This window comes from Aquarana catesbeiana, linkage group LG02, assembly GCF_042186555.1.
Source record: "Aquarana catesbeiana isolate 2022-GZ linkage group LG02, ASM4218655v1, whole genome shotgun sequence".
NCBI lineage: Eukaryota > Metazoa > Chordata > Amphibia > Anura > Ranidae > Aquarana > Aquarana catesbeiana.
The window spans coordinates 812,169,675-812,189,750 of record NC_133325.1 but is presented as its reverse complement, the minus strand read 5'-3'; the positions used below and the strand labels follow the sequence as shown (position 1 = coordinate 812,189,750).

The window sequence follows — 20,076 nt, the reverse complement described above, 5'->3', positions numbered from 1 at the left end:
ATATTCCAGATACAAAGATTACAATCCAGGAAATACATAACATAACAGAATGATCAGCTTCCATCAGAGCCTTTTCCCTTCCCATATACAGTCAGGTCCATAAATATTGGGACATCGACACAATTTTAATCTTTTTGGCTCTATACACCACCACAATGGATTTGAAATGAAACGAACAAGATGTGCTTTAACTACAGACTTTAAGCTTTAATTTGAGGGTATTTACATCCAAATCAGGTGAACGGTATAGGAATTACAACATTTTGTATAAGTGCCTCCCACTTTTTAAGGGACCAAAAGTAATGGGACGGCTTAACAATCATCCATCAAACTTTCAGTTTTTAATACTTGGTTGCAAATCCTTTGCAGTCAATTACAGCCTGAATTCTGGAACGCATAGACATCACCAGACGCTAGGTTTCATCCCTGGTGATGCTCTGCCAGGCCTCTACTGCAACTGTCTTCAGTTCCTGCTTGTTCTTGGGGCATTTTCCCTTCAGTTTTGTCTTCAGCAAGTGAAATGCATGTTCAATCGGATTCAGGTCAGGTGATTGACTTGGCCATTGCATAACATTCCACTTCTTTCCCTTAAAAAACTCTTTGGTTGCTTTCGCAGTATGCTTTGGGTCATTGTCCATCTGCACTGTGAAGAGATGTCCAATGAGTTCTGAAGCATTTTGCTGAATATGAGCAGAAAATATTGCCCGAAACACTTCAGAATTCATCCTGCTGCTTTTGTCAGCAGTCACATCATCAATAAATACAAGAGAACCAGTTCCATTGGCAGCCATACATGCCCACGCCATGACACTACCACCACCATGCTTCACTGATGAGGTGGTATGCTTTGGTTCATGAGCAGTTCCTTTCCTTCTCCATACTCTTCTCTTCCCATCACTCTGGTACAAGTTGGTCTTGGTCTCATCTGTCCATAGGATGTTGTTCCAGAACTGTGAAGGTTTTTTTAGATGTTGTTTGGCAAACTCTAATCTGACCTTCCTGTTTTTGAGGCTCACCAATGGTTTACATCTTGTGGTGAACCCTCTGTATTCACTCTGGTGAAGTCTTCTCTTGATTGTTGACTTTGACACACATACACCTACCTCCTGGAGAGTGTTCTTCATCTGGCCAACTGTTGTGAAGGGTGTTTTCTTCACCAGGGAAAGAATTCTTCGGTCATCCACCACAGTTGTTTTCCTTGGTCTTCCGGGTCTTTTGGTGTTGCTGAGCTCACCGGTGTGTTCTTTCTTTTTATGGATGTTCCAAACAGTTGATTTGGCCACACCTAATGTTTTTGCTATCTCTCTGATGGGTTTGTTTTGTTTTTTCAGCCTAATGATGGCTTGCTTCACTGATAGTGACAGCTCTTTGGATCTCATATTGAGAGTTGACAGCAACAGATTCCAAATGCAAATAGCACACTTGAAATGAACTCTGGACCTTTTATCTGCTCCTTGTAAATGGGATAATGAGGGAATAACACACACCTGGCCATGGAACAGCTGAGCGGCCAATTGTCCCATTACTTTTGGTCCCTTTAAAAGTGGGAGGCACATATACAAACTGTTGTAATTCCTACACCGTTCACCTGATTTGGATGTAAATACCCTCAAATTAAAGCTGAAAGTCTGCAGTTAAAGCACATCTTGTTAGTTTCATTTCAAATCCATTGTGGTGGTGTATAGAGCCAAAAAGATTAGAATTGTGTTGATGTCCCAATATTTATGGACCTGACTGTAGATTCCACCCAGAGGTGTATCATGGATGGGGCCACAGGGTTGGTTTCCCTGAGTGAAGAATTCTTAGAGGGCACAGAGAAGCTGACAGCCAATAATGGGCAGTGGAGGTATCCCCCACCTGTAGTGATTTAATATATATTGTGGTATAGTATAGTGGTATCGTGGGTATGATAATCAATTAGTAAGTACTCTTCCGCAGCAACCCAATTCTTCCAGAGAGATGCACTTTATTGACTTCCAACACAGAACAAAGTCCAAAGTCCACAGATGACAAAAAAAATCCGACAGAGGAGATATAATTCAGAGACCCATATTCCTAGGCCTGTGTGTTCCCAGCCATACACAGACAAGCCTCACCTCATACACAGACAAGCCTCACCCAAAAACTATAGACTGAATGCCGTGTTATATTCACTAAATATTGAATGGCTGAGCAATTTGATTGGCCGTTTCAATTTAGGACTTTGATAAGCTTTAGTCTATCAAACAGACAACAACCCCCAGCCGTGAACAGCCGTGAACCACCCCAATTTGCACTCCCGCATATCAACATCAACAAGTCCCCTTTAGATATATGTAATTCGATTAGATTAACAGATACCACCTGAATACCCTTTGAGATGTTCAAATAGACTTGCATAAGATTAACACATCAAAGAGTCTTCAGCTGTTAAAATTCAGTTGGACAAATCAACCATTGTTATTCTGGCCTGGTCAACTTTGACTGCATGTGTACATACACACAACAATGTCCCACATAAATCGGTGAACATATTACAACATATACAACACCACCCCACAGCATGCCCATTGCATACATGCAGTTGCGGGGTGGGCAATGCCTCCAACACCTATGATTTGCTGTCAGCTTTGATATCTTTCAGGCAGTGTATCTTGGGTGGTTTTGGACTTGTGTCACCCCTACCTAGGAGGGAACCCTGGACACTGGCCACCAACCCTTCACCACTGACCACACCACAGAACAAGTCCTAATATAAAATACAGTTTTTATGTAGAGGGACAGAGATAAAAAACTTGAACAGAGACCCAACATTCAGTAGAAGACCTCATACAAGTACATAATGTGAGGAGGACACCAGAATGAGCTGCTTCATAATCTCACAATTTATAATTGTGAGACGTTCTATTTTTCTCCCAAAAAATCTACCAGGACATTTGTAGATGAAGTCCAATTCCAGCTAAGACTTTTTATAAAATATTATAACAGAGATAAGAAGAGTTAGAACTTCTGGCAGTTTTTTATTGCTGTCTTGCTCCATATTGGGAGGATTTCCTTTCACTTCCTGTGTGGTCACCATGATAGGAAATGAGGGGAAATCTCCCCAATGGGTAATACGGAAGACACCAGCAGAGGAGAACTTATTATGAAGATATACTTTTAGATCATTGGCAAAACCAAAATTGATCGAGGTATAGACAAACAAACTACAAGTATACTATACTCTTCTAGAAAGTTCCATGGTGGGGACAGGGAGCTGTCATTTGTGGTGAGCAGTTGTCAGAGGAGGATTGTGTCATCTGTCGGGGGGTTTTATGCTTTTAGTGAGTCAGCGGACAACATTGTGGATCTGCATTTCTGGAGGGCATTATTAATGAAGGATTTACATTGTGGGATTTTTTTTTTAGCTTACTGATTTTTTTAAATAAAGGACATGTCAAAAGTGTCTTTATTTACTATTTTTCATATTTTTTTTGAAAGAATACCCAGAGGTTCTCATTCATATAGAGGGAGACCACTTTTTTTTTTAATAAAGGGGTCTTCCAGATTTAAATAGACCCCCACAACCACTGCACAAGTGTTGTGAGTAAGAGGCCCTTGTCCTCATGGCAGGGTACCCTCCCCCCATACTGAGGGCATGTCTGGTATGGTACAATAGGGAGGATGCACACTCCTTCTTCCTGTCCTGACCTGGCAGGCTGCCCTCTCTGATAAGGGTCTTCTATGCACTCTGGTAGGACCTCATACAATTTATTTTGTTATTATTTTGTGTAGGCTCCTGCTTGACATCCATACCATGAGATCCATGTATTTTGAGGAGGACCCTCACACTTTTCTTATGTGTGATTGTTCCTTCATTAACACCTCTACCAGATTCTCTCCTAGGATAAGGGTCTGGTATAGATGAAGGGAATCCCCGGTCATCTGTTTACAAACTGAAGTATACAGCCAGGATCTGTCATTTACCAGCAATGTAACCCCTCCCCCCTCACACCTGTTCATCTATGGAGCTGAGCAATTTTTACAGTTCTGCTATAAACTTGTTTGTTCAGAAATCATTTTGGCATTACAGAAGATAACAAGGTCATACATATATGTTTAAGGACAAGCCAGGCTTTCTTTTCATGATATTGTATTGCAACAATATTTATTTTTTTCAATCCTTAGACAATAAAATGTAACAAAACTGAACATAAGAGACTTTTTCTTGTCTGAGCAGTGTTAGTTGAACCTCCCTGGCGGTATTCCTGAGTGTGGCTCGGGGGGAATTTTCAGTACCACAAGCGGTAACCCCCGAGCCACACTCGGGATCTCATCACAGGATCCAGGCAAAGTTACTTACCTTGTCCCCAGGATCCTGCGATGTCTCCCCCGCTGTGTGTGTGAGCCGTGTCCTCCGCTCCATCTATCACTGTGCCGAGCTCCGTTCCCTGCGATCGTTGTGACACACGAGGACGGAGCACGGCGCCAAATTCAAAAAGTGAAACACACAATACATACAATACACTGTGATCTTATAGATTACATTCCTGGATCACATTATTTCACCTCCCTTTTGTCCCTAGTGGTTTGTCCCGTGTCCTGCATGCAGTTTTATATTATATATACTGTTCTTTCTGCCTGGAAACTGGAGATTGTCCATAGCAACCAAAAACCGTCCCTTTACATCAAAAGTGGTTTTAGACCAGCTAGAAAACAGCGATAATAAATTAGAATCACTCGCAGAATTGATCGATCGTGATTTGTGGAGAAATCCGTCATCAAACACTGAAAGTAATGAGAGCGACAATTCTGCAACTCAGCAAATTTCAGTGTTTTTGATTTGATTACATTATTGAATAATTTTTATTATTATTATATTATTATTTGTTATTATTTATAGTTATTTATTATATTATAATTTATGATTTCGTATTTCAAACTTTATCATACCCGGGATGTCTACTAGACTCTGGTTTGGACAGGTTTAAGTGAGTTATTCCTAAGAATTCCAGACCTACAATATAAAAAACCAAATTTCCATGTAAAACAATTGTACCGCTTTCAGCATCAAAAATCTGACATAATCATCCCGCCAGGGAGGTTAAAAAGAGATATTGTAAACTAAATAGTGGGGATGGTGCTGCGCTAATCCAAAAAAAAAAAAATAAAAAAATAAAAAAATAAATAGCAAACGTGCTATGACACTCCTAGTATCCTTGTGTATAAAACTAGCCCAAAAAAGGGCGTGGGATGTGCTACCAGTGAATGCAAAATAATATAAAGAAACGGGGGTTAGGGGGCTATAGGCCCCCTAACCTGAGGAAGGAAGTGCAGACGGATCTCCTATCACAAATTGGATTAGCAGCAAGGATGGGAAGTGTTATCATAATGGGGGATTTTAATTATCCAGACATAGACTGGGCGGAGGGAACCGCGCATTCATTTAAGGCTCGCCAGTTCCTTAGTGTCTTGCAGGACAATTTTATGGGTCAGATGGTAGACGCACCAACTAGAAATAAAACATTACTGGATCTACTGATTACCAACAATACAGACCTGATCACAGATGTGGAAATACGGGGCAATTTAGGTAACAGAGATCACAGGTCAATTAGTTTCAGTATAAATCACACAAATAGGAGACATGAAGGGAACACAAAGACACTGAATTTCAAAAGAGCCAACTTCCCAAAACTACAAACCTTGCTAAAAGGCATAAATTGGGATAAAATATTAGGAACAAAGAATACGGAGGAGAGATGGGTTTGCTTTAAGAGCATATTAAATAAGGGCATTAGCCAATGTATCCCATTGGGTAATAAATTTAAAAGAGCGAACAAACATCCTGGATGGCTTAACTACAATGTAAAAATGCATATAAAAGCAAAGGAGAAGGCCTTCAAAAAATACAAGGTTGAGGGATCATCCACAGCATTCAGAATTTATAAAGAATGCAATAAGAAATGTAAGGGTGCAATTAGGATGGCTAAGATAGAACACGAAAGACACATAGCGGAGGAGAGCAAAAAAAATCCCAAGAAATTCTTTAAGTATGTAAACAGTAAAAAAGGGAGGACAGACCATATTGGCCCCATAAAGAATGAGGAAGGACATCTGGTTACAAAGGATGGGGAGATGGCAAAGGTATTGAATTTATTCTTCTTCTCAGTCTTCACGAGTGAATCGGTGGGCTTCAGTAACCAAAACTGCAGTGTTTATCCTCATGACACAACACAGGAAGCACCTACATGGTTAACAGAGGACGGAATTAAAATTAGACTTGAGAAACTTAACATTAATAAATCACCGGGACCAGATGGCTTGCATCCGAGGGTACTTAGGGAACTCAGTCAGGTGATTGCCAGACCGTTGTTCCTAATTTTTACAGACAGTCTATTGACTGGAATGGTACCAGCTGATTGGAGAAAAGCCAATGTAGCACCAATATTTAAAAAGGGCCCAAAAAACATCCCTGGGAATTACAGACCAGTTAGCCTAACATCAATAGTATGTAAACTCTTGGAGGGGATGATAAGGGACTATATACAAGATTTTAGTAATAAGAATGATATCATTAGCAGTAATCAGCATGGATTCATGAAGAATCGTTCTTGCCAAACCAATCTATTAACCTTCTATGAGGAGGTGAGTTGCCATCTAGATAAAGGAAGGCCCGTAGGCGTGGTGTATCTGGATTTTACAAAAGCATTTGACACAGTTCCCCATAAACGTTTACTGTACAAGATAAGGTGCGTTGGCATTGACCATAGGGTGAGTACATGGATTGAAAACTGGCTACAAGGGCGTGTTCAGGGGGTGGTGATAAATGGGGAGTACTCAGAATGGTCAGGGGTGGGGTTCCCCAGGGTTCTGTGCTGGGACCAATCCTATTTAATTTGTTCATAAACGACCTGGAGGATGGGATAAACAGTTCAATCTCTGTATTTGCAGACGATACTAAGCTAAGCAGGGCAATAACTTCTCCACAGGATGTGGAAATCTTGCAAAAAGACCTGAACAAATTAATGGGGGAGGGGCAACTACATGGCAAATGAGGTTCAATGTAGAAAAATGTAAAATAATGCATTTGGGTGGCAAAAATATGAAGTCAATCTATAGACTGGGGGGAGAACCTCTGGGGGAATCTAGGATGGAAAAGGACCTGGGGTCCTAGTAGATGATAGGCTCAGCAATGACATGCAATGCCAAGCTGCTGCTAACAAAGCAAACAGAATATTGGCATTAAAAGGGGATCAACTCCAGAGATAAAACGATAATTCTCCCGCTCTACAAGACTCTGGTCCGGCCGCACCTGGAGTATGCTGTCCAGTTCTGGGCACCAGTCCTCAGGAGGGATGTACTGGAAATGGAGCGAGTACAAAGAAGGGCAACAAAGGTAATAAAAGGTCTGGAGGATCTTAGTTATGAGGAAAGGTTGTGAGCTCTGAACTTATTCTCTCTGGAGAAGAGACGCTTGAGAGGGGATATGATTTCAATTTACAAATACTGTACTGGTGACCCCACAATATATAAATACCGGACTGGTGACCCCACAATAGGGATAAAACTTTTTTGCAGAAGAGAGTTTAATAAGACTCGGGGCCACTCATTACAATTAGAAGAAAAGAGGTTTAACCTTAAACTACGTAGAGGGTTCTTTACTGTAAGAGCGGCAAGGATGTGGAATTCCCTTCCACAGGCGGTGGTCTCAGCGGGGAGCATTGATAGCTTCAAGAAACTATTAGATAATCACCTGAATGACCACAATATACACGGATATGTAATGTAATACTGACATATAATCACACACATAGGTTGGACTTGATGGACTTGTGTCTTTTTTCAACCTCACCTACTATGTAACTATGTAACGTGAGGTACAAACTGCAATAGGGTATATCTAATCTCAAAAAGTGGTAAATCAATATACCTGAACTGTTGCATATAAATAAAATGCAATATCATCATCATAAACAATGCAAAACATGCAGTGTCAACCAAATCAAATCGTGCATATATAAGTATGTGGGTTTCAAAAGGTTAATAAACCCAATATGTAGCAAATAAGATTAAAAAGAATACAGTGTTATACTGTACGTCCGAGGAGATCTCAGAGCGTACTTAATAATCTAAAGTGTCCAGTGCAAACAAATCAGTGCTCAAAAGGCAGGAAACATAAAGACATATATACACTCCAAAAATAGTGACTTGTGCAATAAATAAATGTCTTCAATAGCTCATCAGTCCTTAAAGTGCCAATCGGTGAATTAGTGCAAACAGCAAACTTCCTTCATAGACCAATCACTCTAATAGGTGGGAGCCTTAGACCCTCAGGGGGCAGGGTGGCCACAAAAAGGAAGGGGATGCAATATAGTGTAGTAATTTTTAAACCAAACACGCTTTATTAAAAGTATAAAAGGTACTCACACAGTGTACAACAGAAAGCGCATACATCCAACGAGCGGCGAGCTCGTACGCTTCTGTCAGTGGAAGGTGCCTGTCCCATCCCTACGCGTGACGTCACAGACCTGTATTAGACAGATATCTGCTCCCCCCTGAAAGGTGCCAAAGGTGACACCGGAGGGGGGGAGGAACCAGAGAAGCGGATGTTCCATTTTTTTGTGGAACTCCACTTTAAGGGGGCAAATCCTTCCGGGGCTTAACCACTTCAGCCCGGACCATTTGGCAGCTCAGTGACCGACGGACTTTTTACAATTTGGCACTGCGCCGCTTTAACTGGTAATTGCGCGGTCATGCAATGCTGTACCCAAACGAAAATTTGCATCCTTTTTTTCCCACAAATAGAGCTTTCTTTTGATGGTATTTGATTGCCTCTGCGATTTTTATTTTTTGCGATATAAATGGAAAAAAAAACAAAAAAAAACAAAAATTTTGAAAAAAAATGATATTGTCTTCTTTTTGTTATAAGAAAAATCCAATAAACTCAATTTTAGTCATACATTTAGGCCAAAATGTATTCAGCCACATGTCTTTGGTAAAAAAAAATGTCAATAAGCGTATATTTATTGGTTTGCGCAAAAGTTATAGCGTCTACAAACTAGGGTACATTTTCTGGAATTTACACAGCTTTTAGTTTATGACTGCCTATGTCATTTCTTGAGGTGCTAAAATGGCAGGGCAGTACAAAACTCCCCCAAATGACCCCATTTTGAAAAGTAGACACCCCAAGGAAATTGCTAAGAGACAGGTTGAGCCGATTGAATATTTTATTTTTTTGTCCCAAGTGATTGAAAAATTACAAAAAAAAAAAAAAAAAAAAAATTTACAACAAGTTGTCACTAAATGATATATTGCTCACACAGGCCATGGGCATATGTGGAATTACACCCCAAAATACATTCTGCTGCTTCTCTTGAGTATGGGGATACCACATGTGTGGGACTTTTTGGGAGCTTAGCCGCATACGGGGCCCCGAAAACCAATCACCGCCTTCAGGATTTCTAAGGGTGTAAATTTTTGATTTCACTCCTCACTACCTATTACAGTTTTGAAGGCCATAAAATTCCAAGATGGCACAAACCCCCCCCAAATGACCCCATTTTGGAAAGTAGACACCCCAAGCTATTTGCTAAGAGGCATGGTGAGTATTTTGCAGCTCTCATTTGTTTTTGAAAATGAAGAAAAAAAAAATTTTTTTTTTTTCTTTTTTCAACTTTCAAAACTTTGTGACAAAAAGCGAGATCTGCAAAATACTCAGAAGAAGTTTGGGGTCTGGTACGCCTGACCTTGGCAGGGACCACAACTCCGTCGTCAGATCGTATTCTGAGCCTGAATCTAACAGATGAGTGACTTCCTCTTCACTATCTGTCATGCTCAGAAACGTGTAGGCCTCTTCACTAGGGATGAGCCGAACACCCCCCTGTTCGGTTTGCACCAGAACATGCGAAGAGGAAAAAAGTTTGTTCGAACACTCGAACACCGTTAAAGTCTATGGGACACGAACATGAATAATCAAAAGTGCTAATTTTAAAGGCTTATATGCAAGTTATTGTCATAAAAAGTGTTTGGGGACCTGGGTCCTGCCCCAGGGGACATGGATCAATGCAAAAAATAGTTTTAAAAACGGCCGTTTTTTCAGGAGCAGTGATTTTAATAATGCTTAAAGTCAAGCAATAAAAGTGTAATATCCCTTTAAATTTCATACCTGGGGGGTGTCTATAGTATGCCTGTAAAGGGGCGCATGTTTCCCGTGTTTAGAACAGTCTGACAGAAAAATGAAATTTTGAAGGAAAAAACCCATTTAAAACTACTCGCGGCTATTGCATTGCCGACATTACACATAGAAGTTCATTGATAAAAACGGCATGGGAATTCCCCACAGGGAAACCCCGAACCAAAATTAAAAAAAAAAAAAATGATGTGGGAGTCCCCCTAAATTCCATACCAGACCCTTATCCGAGCACGCAACCTGGCAGGCCGCAGGAAAAGAGGGGGGGATGAGAGTGTGCCCCCCACCTGAACTGTACCAGGCCACATGCCCTCAACATTGGGAGGGTGCTTTGGGGTAGCCCCCCCAAAACACCTTGTCCCCATGTTGATGAGGACAAGGGCCTCATCCCCACAACCCTGGCCGGTGGTTGTGGGGGTCTGCGGGCGGGGGGCTTATTGGAATCTGGAAGCCCGCTTTAACAAGGGGACCCCCAGATCCCGGCCCCCCCCCTTGTGTGAAATGGTAAGGGGGTACTTACCCCTACCATTTCACTAAAAAACTGTCAAAAATGTTAAAAATGACAAGAGACAGTTTTTGACAATTCCTTTATTTAAATGCTTCTTCTTTCTTCTTTCTTCTATCTTCCTTCATCTTCTTCTTCTTCTGGTTCTTCTGGCTCTTCTGGTTCTTCCTCCGGCGTTCTCGTCCAGCATCTCCTCTGCGGCGTCTTCTATCTTCTTCTCCTCGGCCGCTCTGCACCCATGGCATGGGGGGAGGCTCCCACTCTTCTCTTCTTCTTTTCTTCTCTTCTTCTCTTCTTCATTTTCTTCTCCGGGCCGCTCCGCATCCATGCTGGCATGGAGGGAGGCTCCCGCTGTGTGACGGCGTCTCCTCGTCTGACAGTTCTTAAATAACGGGGGGCAGGGCCACCCGGTAACCCCTCCCTCCTTTGACGCACGGTGACTTGACGGGACTTCCCTGTGATGTCACGGGAATGCCACAGGGAAGTCCCATCATGTCCCGTGCGTCAGAGGGGGTCGGGGTCACCGGGTGGCCCCGCCCCCTGTTATTTAAGAACTGTCAGACGAGGAGCGCAGTCACACAGTGGGAGCCTCCCTCCATGCCAGCATGGGTGCAGAGCAGCCTGGAGAAGAAAATGAAGAAGAGAAGAAGAGAAGAAGAAGATGAAGAGAAGAGCGGGAGCCTCCCCCCATGCCATGGGTGCGGAGCGGCCCAAGGAGAAGAAGATAGAAGACGCCGTGGAAGAGATGCTGGACGAGAACGCCGGAGGAAGAACCAGAAGAACCAGAAGAAGATGAAGGAAGATAGAAGAAAGAAGAAGCATTTAAATAAAGGGATTGTCAAAAACTGTATCTTGTCATTTTTAACATTTTTGACAGTTTTTTAGTGAAATGGTAGGGGTAAGTACCCCCTTACCATTTTACACAGGGGGGGCAGAATCTGGGGGTCCCCTTGTTAAAGGGGGCTTCCAGATTCCGATAAGCCCCCGCCCGCAGACCCCCACAACCACTGGCCAGGGTTGTGGGGATGAGGCCCTTGTCCTCATCAACATGGGGACAAGGTGTTTTGGGGGCTACCCCAAAGCACCCTCCCAATGTTGAGGGCATGTGGCCTGGTACGGTTCAGGAGGGGGGGGCGCACTCTCGCCCCCCTCTTTTACTGCGGCCTGCCAGGTTGCGTGCTCGGATAAGGGTCTGGTATGGATTTTTGGGGGACCCCACGCCGTTTTTTTTTTTTTTGGCGCGGGGTTCCCCTTAAAATCCATACCAGACCTGAAAGGCCTGGTATGGAATTTAGGGGGACTCCCACGTCATTTTTTTTTTTAAATTTCGGTTCGGGGTTCCCCTTTGGGGAATTCCCATGCCGTTTTTATCAATGAACTTCTATGTGTATTGTCGGCAATGCAATAGCCGTGGGTAGTTTTAAATGGGTTTTTTCCTTCAAAATGTAATTTTGCTGTCAGACTGTTCTAAACACAGGAAACATGCGCCCCTTTACAGGCATACTATAGACACCCCCCAGGTACGAAATTTAAAGTGATATTACACTTTTATTGTTTGACTTTAAGCATTATTAAAATCACTGCTCCTGAAAAAACGGCCGTTTTTAAAACTTTTTTTTGCATTGATCCATGTCCCCTGGGGCAGGACCCAGGTCCCCAAACACTTTTTATGACAATAACTTGCATATTAGCCTTTAAAATTAGCACTTTTGATTTCTCCCATAGGCTTTTAAAGGGTGTTCCGCGGCATTCGAATTTGCCGCGAACACCCCAAATTGTTCGCTGTTCTGCGAACTTGCGAACAGCCAATGTTCGAGTCGAACATGAGTTCGACTCGAACTCGAAGCTCATCCTTACTCTTCACTAGTGTACCTTCGATTTGCCATTTTGGGCTCTAAATTTAGATTATACAGTAGTGAGACTCACAGGTAAAAAAGCTCCTGACTGTCAGCGATTGTATCAAAACGCTACCAAAAAACTGTTAGCGATCGCAGGGATCAGGCCTGACTATGTGAACGCTGCAGTTATGTGTTTAGTGTTTTGTAAGTGACAGTGATCGATCGATACTGCACTTGGGTGGGCTGGGCTGAGCCGGGCGGAGGGGCAAAATGCAGGTGCTAGCAGGTATCTGGGCTGATCCCGCTAACACTGCGTTTATGGGAACCCTAAACTGCTGGGGACACTAGTATAGATCTGATCAGATACTATACCACTAAGGGAGGTGTATGCTGTGTGCGTGTGTGTTAGCAGTACTGGCGCTAACTTGATGCTGCCTGGGGCGACACAGACCTTATCTGACCCTAAAACCTAACTTGTATCACCGCCAGGTGATCAGGGGGTTAAACCTTTATTAGGTAATAAACGACGGGTGTAAAAAACAAACTAACCAGCGTCACCCGTAACAGTTATACGGTGATCACTGGTGAAAGGGTTAACTAGGGGGCAATCAAGGGGTTAAAACCTTTATTAGGTATTATATGGGGGTACCTGACGCTATAAAATGCTTACGGCGAACCTAAATACTTACCTCCCTAACTAGCGTCACCTGTGTCACTAAATGTGATCGGGGGGTGATTTGTGTGCCTACGTGTTCCACTGTTAGTATAGTGTTGGTAAAAACTTACTTGATGTCTTCTCTCCTCGGTGCCGGAACAAAAAGACCAGCACGAGGAGAGATGACATCACTTCCTGCTTCTGTTTACATTACAGGAGCAGAGGAAGCTTCTCAGTCAGGAGCAATCGCGAGGGGATGGCCATGAATCGGTGGCCTCCCCCTGAGCACGGATCACTCCTGGAACAATTCCGACCGCCGCAGGCACCGGGGGGGGACCCGATCAGGCCCCCCGCCTGCTGGGAAGCAGGGACGTACAGGTACACCCATATGCCTGCCCGTGCCATTCTGCCGACGTACATCGGTGTGCGGCGGTCGGCAAATGGTTAAAAGAGGCACATCTAAGTATGCAGACATCCGGGGTAAAGCTGTCCACATAGACCATCCCCCGCACTGCCGGCTCTCACCGCTGTCAGTCTGCGTGACCGGGAAGACTACCCTGCAGTAGAGCGATTTGAAAGCGAGGCTTGAAGCTCCCATGAAGCACAGCGTGGAAAGGATAACATTGATGGCGGTGCGGGGGATGGTCTATGTGGACAGCTTTACCCCGGATGTCTGCATACTTATGCCCCGTACACACGGTCGGACTTTGTTCGGACATTCCGACAACAAAATCCTAGGATTTTTTCCGACGGATGTTGGCTCAAACTTGTCTTGCATACACACGGTCACACAAAGTTGTCGGAAAATCCGATCGTTCTGAACGCGGTGACGTAAAACACGTACGTCAGGACTATAAACGGGGCAGTGGCCAATAGCTTTCATCTCTTTATTTATTCTGAGCATGCGTGGCACTTTGTCCGTCGGATTTGTGTACACACGATCGGAATTTCCGACAACGGATATCTCCTGCTCTCAAACTTTGTGTGTCGGAAACTCCGATGGAAAATGTCCGATGGAGCCCACACACGGTCGGAATTTCCGACAACACGCTCCGATCGGACATTTTCCATCGAAAAATCCGCCCGTGTGTACGGGCCATTAGATGTGCCTCTTTTAATCATCAACAATGTGAGTTGCTAAATGCTGAACCTTCAATAAATGGAACCATATTGCTACACTTAGAGGCGCCTCTCTTCTCTTTTATACTCATTTGTGACATGACGCTACTTGTATATCAAGACGTCGCTTGTATATCAAGTCAAAATGTATTTAAACGTTTTGCTTGTATTGCATAGTACTGTATAGTATTGCATTGTATTGTATAGTCACTCCAGAATAACTTTGCACAGTTCAGCAACAAATTGGAGCACTGTCTCTTTAAGGCTAGTTACCTTCCTCTTGCAGGTTCTCCTCACCTGCACACACAGATTATGCAGTCTCATGCGTCCAAACACAGTTCATAGAACAGATGAACTTACTTGATTGTAGGGATCTCAGATTGTCCCCGCATTCTCCACCACGTGTAAAGGACCAACGTCCAATGTAAAGCTTTAAGGACACCGCCACTCGCTGGTTCTTCTTTTTATGTTGTGTTTTATGTTCTTTTTTCTTGTTTGCCCCTTTTTATTAAAAGTAAGTTCAGCAAACAAACATAGGTTTCCCTCACAGGGGTTTTCAGCATTCCTTTTTCCATCAACAAAAAATGACATTCAGCCTAGTTGGCTCTCACTTGCAGCACTGCAGCTCTGGCCTTACCCTCCAGGCCCTTGTCTGTCCCATACAGAGACTGTTTCACCGACCACCTTGGTGTATATATCTAGCAGCCTCTTGCTGCTCTGGTTCCCACGTGGAGCCCTCCTGACTCCTGGTACTCAGACTTCCTATCTGCCGGGGTGGAGCCCAGAACTATGGTCAGGTTACTACTAAAAGCCCAGCACACACCTGACCAATCAGTATGCTGGCTGTTCTCAAAATCAGGACCCAGGACTGGGGATTAGGGATGAGCCGAACACCCCCCTGTTCGGTTCGCACCAGAACATGCGAACAGGAAAAAAGTTCGTTCGAACATGCGAACACCGTTAAAGTCTATGGGACACGAACATGAATAATCAAAAGTGCTAATTTTAAAGGCTTATATGCAAGTTATTGTCATAAAAAGTGTTTGAGGACCTGGGTCCTGCCCCAGGGGACATGGATCAATGCAAAAAAAAGTTTTAAAAACGGCCGTTTTTTCAGGAGCAGTGATTTTAATAATGCTTAAAGTCAAACAATAAAAGTGTAATATCCCTTTAAATTTCGTACCTGGGGGGTGTCTATAGTGTGCCTGTAAAGGGGCGCATGTTTCCCGTGTTTAGAACAGTCTGACAGCAAAATGACATTTTGAAGGAAAAAACTCATTTAAAACTACTCGCGGCTATTGCATTGCCGACAATACACATAGAAGTTCATTGATAAAAACGGCATGGGAATTCCCCAAAGGGGAACCCCGAACCAAAATTAAAAAAAAAAAATGACGTGGGAGTCCTCCTAAATTCCATACCAGGCCCTTCAGGTCTGGTATGGATATTAAGGGGAACCCCGGCCAAAATAAAAAAAAAAAATGACGTGGGGTTCCCCCTAAATTCCATACCAGACCCTTCAGGTCTGGTATGGATTTTAAGGGGAACCCCGCGCCAAAAAAAAAAAAAAAAACGGCGTGGGGTCCCCCCAAAAATCCATACCAGACCCTTATCCGAGCACGCAACCTGGCAGGCCGCAGGAAAAGAGGGGGGACGAGAGTGCGGCCCCCCCTCCCTCCTGAACCGTACCAGGCCACATGCCCTCAACATTGGGAGGGTGCTTTGGGGTAGCCCCCCAAAACACCTTGTCCCCATGTTGATGAGGACAAGGGCCTCATCCCCACAACCCTGGCCGGTGGTTGTGGGGGTCTGCGGGCGGAGGGCTTATCGGAATCTGGAAGCCCCCTTTAACAAGGTGACCCCCAGATCCCGGCCCCCCCCCTGTGTGAAATGGTAAGGGGGTACATAAGTACCCCTACCATTTCACGAAAAAAGTGTCAAAAATGTTAAAAATGACAAGAGACAGTTTTTGACAATTCCTTTATTTAAATGCTTCTTCTTTCTTCTATCTTCCTTCATCTTCTGGTTCTTCTGGTTCTTCTGGTTCTTCTGGCTCTTCTGGTTCTTCCTCCGGCGTTCTCGTCCAGCATCTCCTCCGCGGCGTCTTCTATCTTCTTCTCCTCGGGCCGCTCCGCACCCATGGCATGGGGGGGAGGCTCCCGCTCTTCTCTTCTTCTTTTCTTCTCTTCTTCTCTTCTTCATTTTCTTCTCCGGGCCGCTCCGCAATCCATGCTGGCATGGAGGGAGGCTCCCGCTGTGTGACGGCGCTCCTCGTCTGACAGTTCTTAAATAACGGGGGGGCGGGGCCACCCGGTGACCCCGCCCCCCTCTGACGCACGGTGACTTGACGGGACTTCCCTGTGGCATTCCCCGTGACGTCACAGGGAAGTCCCGTCAAGTCACCGTGCGTCAGAGGGGGGTGGGGTCACCGGGTGGCCCCGCCCCCCCCCGTTATTTAAGAACTGTCAGACGAGGAGCGCCGTCACACAGCGGGAGCCTCCCTCCATGCCAGCATGGATTGCGGAGCGGCCCGGAGAAGAAAAGAAGAAAAGAAAAAGAGAAGAAAAGAAGAAGAGAAGAGCGGGAGCCTCCCCCCCATGCCATGGGTGCGGAGCGGCCCGAGGAGAAGAAGATAGAAGACGCCGCGGAGGAGATGCTGGACGAGAACGCCGGAGGAAGAACCAGAAGAGCCAGAAGAACCAGAAGAACCAGAAGATGAAGGAAGATAGAAGAAAGAAGAAGCATTTAAATAAAGGAATTGTCAAAAACTGTCTCTTGTCATTTTTAACATTTTTGACACTTTTTTCGTGAAATGGTAGGGGTACTTATGTACCCCCTTACCATTTCACACAGGGGGGGGGCCGGGATCTGGGGGTCACCTTGTTAAAGGGGGCTTCCAGATTCCGATAAGCCCTCCGCCCGCAGACCCCCACAACCACCGGCCAGGGTTGTGGGGATGAGGCCCTTGTCCTCATCAACATGGGGACAAGGTGTTTTGGGGGGCTACCCCAAAGCACCCTCCCAATGTTGAGGGCATGTGGCCTGGTACGGTTCAGGAGGGAGGGGGGGCCGCACTCTCGTCCCCCCCTCTTTTCCTGCGGCCTGCCAGGTTGCGTGCTCGGATAAGGGTCTGGTATGGATTCTTGGGGGGACCCCACGCCGTTTTTTTTTTTTTTGGCGCGGGGTTCCCCTTAAAATCCATACCAGACCTGAAGGGTCTGGTATGGAATTTAGGGGGAACCCCACGTCATTTTTTTTTTTACATTTTGGCAGGGGTTCCCCTTAATATCCATACCAGACCTGAAGGGCCTGGTATGGAATTTAGGGGGACTCCCACGTCATTTTTTTTTTTTAATTTTGGTTCGGGGTTCCCCTTTGGGGAATTCCCATGCCATTTTTATCAATGAACTTCTATGTGTATTGTCGGCAATGCAATAGCCGCGAGTAGTTTTAAATGAGTTTTTTCCTTCAAAATGTCATTTTGCTGTCAGACTGTTCTAAACACAGGAAACATGCGCCCCTTTACAGGCACACTATAGACACCCCCCAGGTACGAAATTTAAAGGGATATTACACTTTTATTGATTGACTTTAAGCATTATTAAAATCACTGCTCCTGAAAAAACGGCCGTTTTTAAAACTTTTTTTTGCATTGATCCATGTCCCCTGGGGCAGGACCCAGGTCCCCAAACACTTTTTATGACAATAACTTGCATATTAGCCTTTAAAATTAGCACTTTTGATTTCTCCCATAGACTTTTAAAGGGTGTTCCGCGGCATTCGAATTTGCCGCGAACACCCCAAATTGTTCGCTGTTCGGTGAACTTGCGAACAGCCAATGTTCGAGTCGAACATGAGTTCGACTCGAACTCGAAGCTCATCCCTACTGGGGATTTTATCCCACCCAGATCTCAGAAATCCCCGGGCTTCAGGTCCCAAAGTGGACCTTTCTAAGAAAGGAGGAAACTAAAAGGACAGTTTCCTCTCCATGTTACAAGCTCCCTGGAGCCCCTCAACCTGTCTGGTTGAGAATTCTGGGTCACCTCCTCCTTCTAGACCCTGGCAGGGCAACGCTCTGCCACAATATATATATATATATATACAAAATCCTATTCTCACAGTTGATCCAGAGGAAGGCAAAAAAGGCAATAACGCGTGATCCAATTTGCTCCAAAATCCTTCCTGATCCCCCGAGAGGCAATTGGATATTCCCTGGTTCAACTTTACATATAAATATTAGTATCCAGCTATGTTTTATAAATGCAGGTGGGCTTACACTTCACTCTCTCTATCCACAGGAATTGCAATTCACTGGAAAGTATCACTGACACTATACAGCACTTGATATAGTATTGTACATTGCACTGTATATATCGCTGTATACCTGGAGTAGAACAATACATTGTCAACTCTCTCTCCCTGTAATACTGTCATCTGCCCCCCACACTGAACTCCCATACACTGAGGAGGGGCTGCTGGGACAATTTACTCTTATAGTATGTGGGGTGCAAGTTTGTCTACAACCATAACTATAGAATTTGACAAAAGACAGATGATTGCAATGTATTATGGGACATTCAGCAGAGTATTTCATGATGAACATCCCAAAAGTTTGGATTTTGTCTGAACACCCAAAATTCCATCCACACCTAAGTTCCTGCTCATCCTTAGTGGGGACATCGCCCACACTATACCAGAGGATGGCGCCCTCAGGAGAGGGAAACCTTGTAATTGGAGATGGAAGAGCTCTGTTCTGATTGGGTGATTAGAATGTAGGGTGCTGAGCACACAACACCTGCTAATTATTTCCATTTCAGGACCATTAAACATCCCAGTATAAGGTCAGCAGATTTCATAAAGTAGCCGTGATCTCCATCCCTTCCCCCTCATAGGGGGTTCATATACTTTTGGAAATGTTTATAGATGTGATGGCTGGTGACTCTCACATGGACATGTCCTCACCCGGCCCGCTGTCATTGTCTGATGATAATCTGACCCCCTTCTATTCTCCATGTGTATGGAATGATTTAGGACCAGCTACATCTTTATCAAGAGAAGAAGAATCTCCACATTGTAATTATTGTGACTTCCCTGATACAGTTCCTACTGAATGATCTGCCTGTGTCTGATATTTTATATTGGGGTTCTGTATATCTCTTTCATGGTATCTCCATATTTTATCTCCATTTACCAGAAATTTGGTCAGGTTGGGGTCACTTCCTGTCATCCGGTGCGGTCTTTGTCCTCTACACTGGGCTCCTCATCTTTATAGTCAATGACCGGAGGAAGATGAAGAATGAGAAGAATGAGAAGAATCGGAGTGTGAGGAGGACGAGAAGTGATCAGATGGAGATGGAAACGGAACCAACTTCCTATAATGAAGGAACATAAAGATGTAACCAGATTCATCCTGGAAGTTGTATGAGGTCACAAACACATCTACAGAATGGAGCACCTTGCAGTACATGGTCATATCTGTGTCTCCTGCTGACCTTGTGTATTGACCACCAATAATAGTTGGAATGTAATTAGTTATAAAGTGATATAGATGTATACACCTGAAATGTCTTTAGTTTGTGAGATTGTAGATGTAGTGTCTTAGAGTGTGTGTAAGTAATAGCAGTGACGGAATCAACCAATCACAACATGTGTCAGATCAGCTCAGCTCAGGGAAAATTGTCTTCAAATGAAACTTCCATAAAAATTGTTGCCATGAATTGTAACATATATTGCTCCATCTGATTGTACATGATATGGAGGGGGGGAGGAGGGCATACATCACAACATCTTGAGGGATGATGATGATGAG

At 44.2% G+C, this 20,076-nt stretch overlaps 1 protein-coding gene across 1 annotated transcript in view; it reads left to right on the top strand.

Annotated features, from left to right (window-relative positions):
* LOC141129517 (uncharacterized) overlaps window positions 1-19,820 on the top strand; it is an 89,584-nt gene extending 69,764 nt beyond the window's left edge. Inside the window, exon 5 of the mRNA XM_073617599.1 lies at window positions 19,462-19,820. Within this exon, the coding sequence (XP_073473700.1) occupies window positions 19,462-19,658 (197 nt within the window). The 3' untranslated portion in view covers window positions 19,659-19,820. The remainder of the gene's footprint in view (window positions 1-19,461) is intronic.
* The last annotated feature ends 256 nt before the right edge of the window (window positions 19,821-20,076 follow it).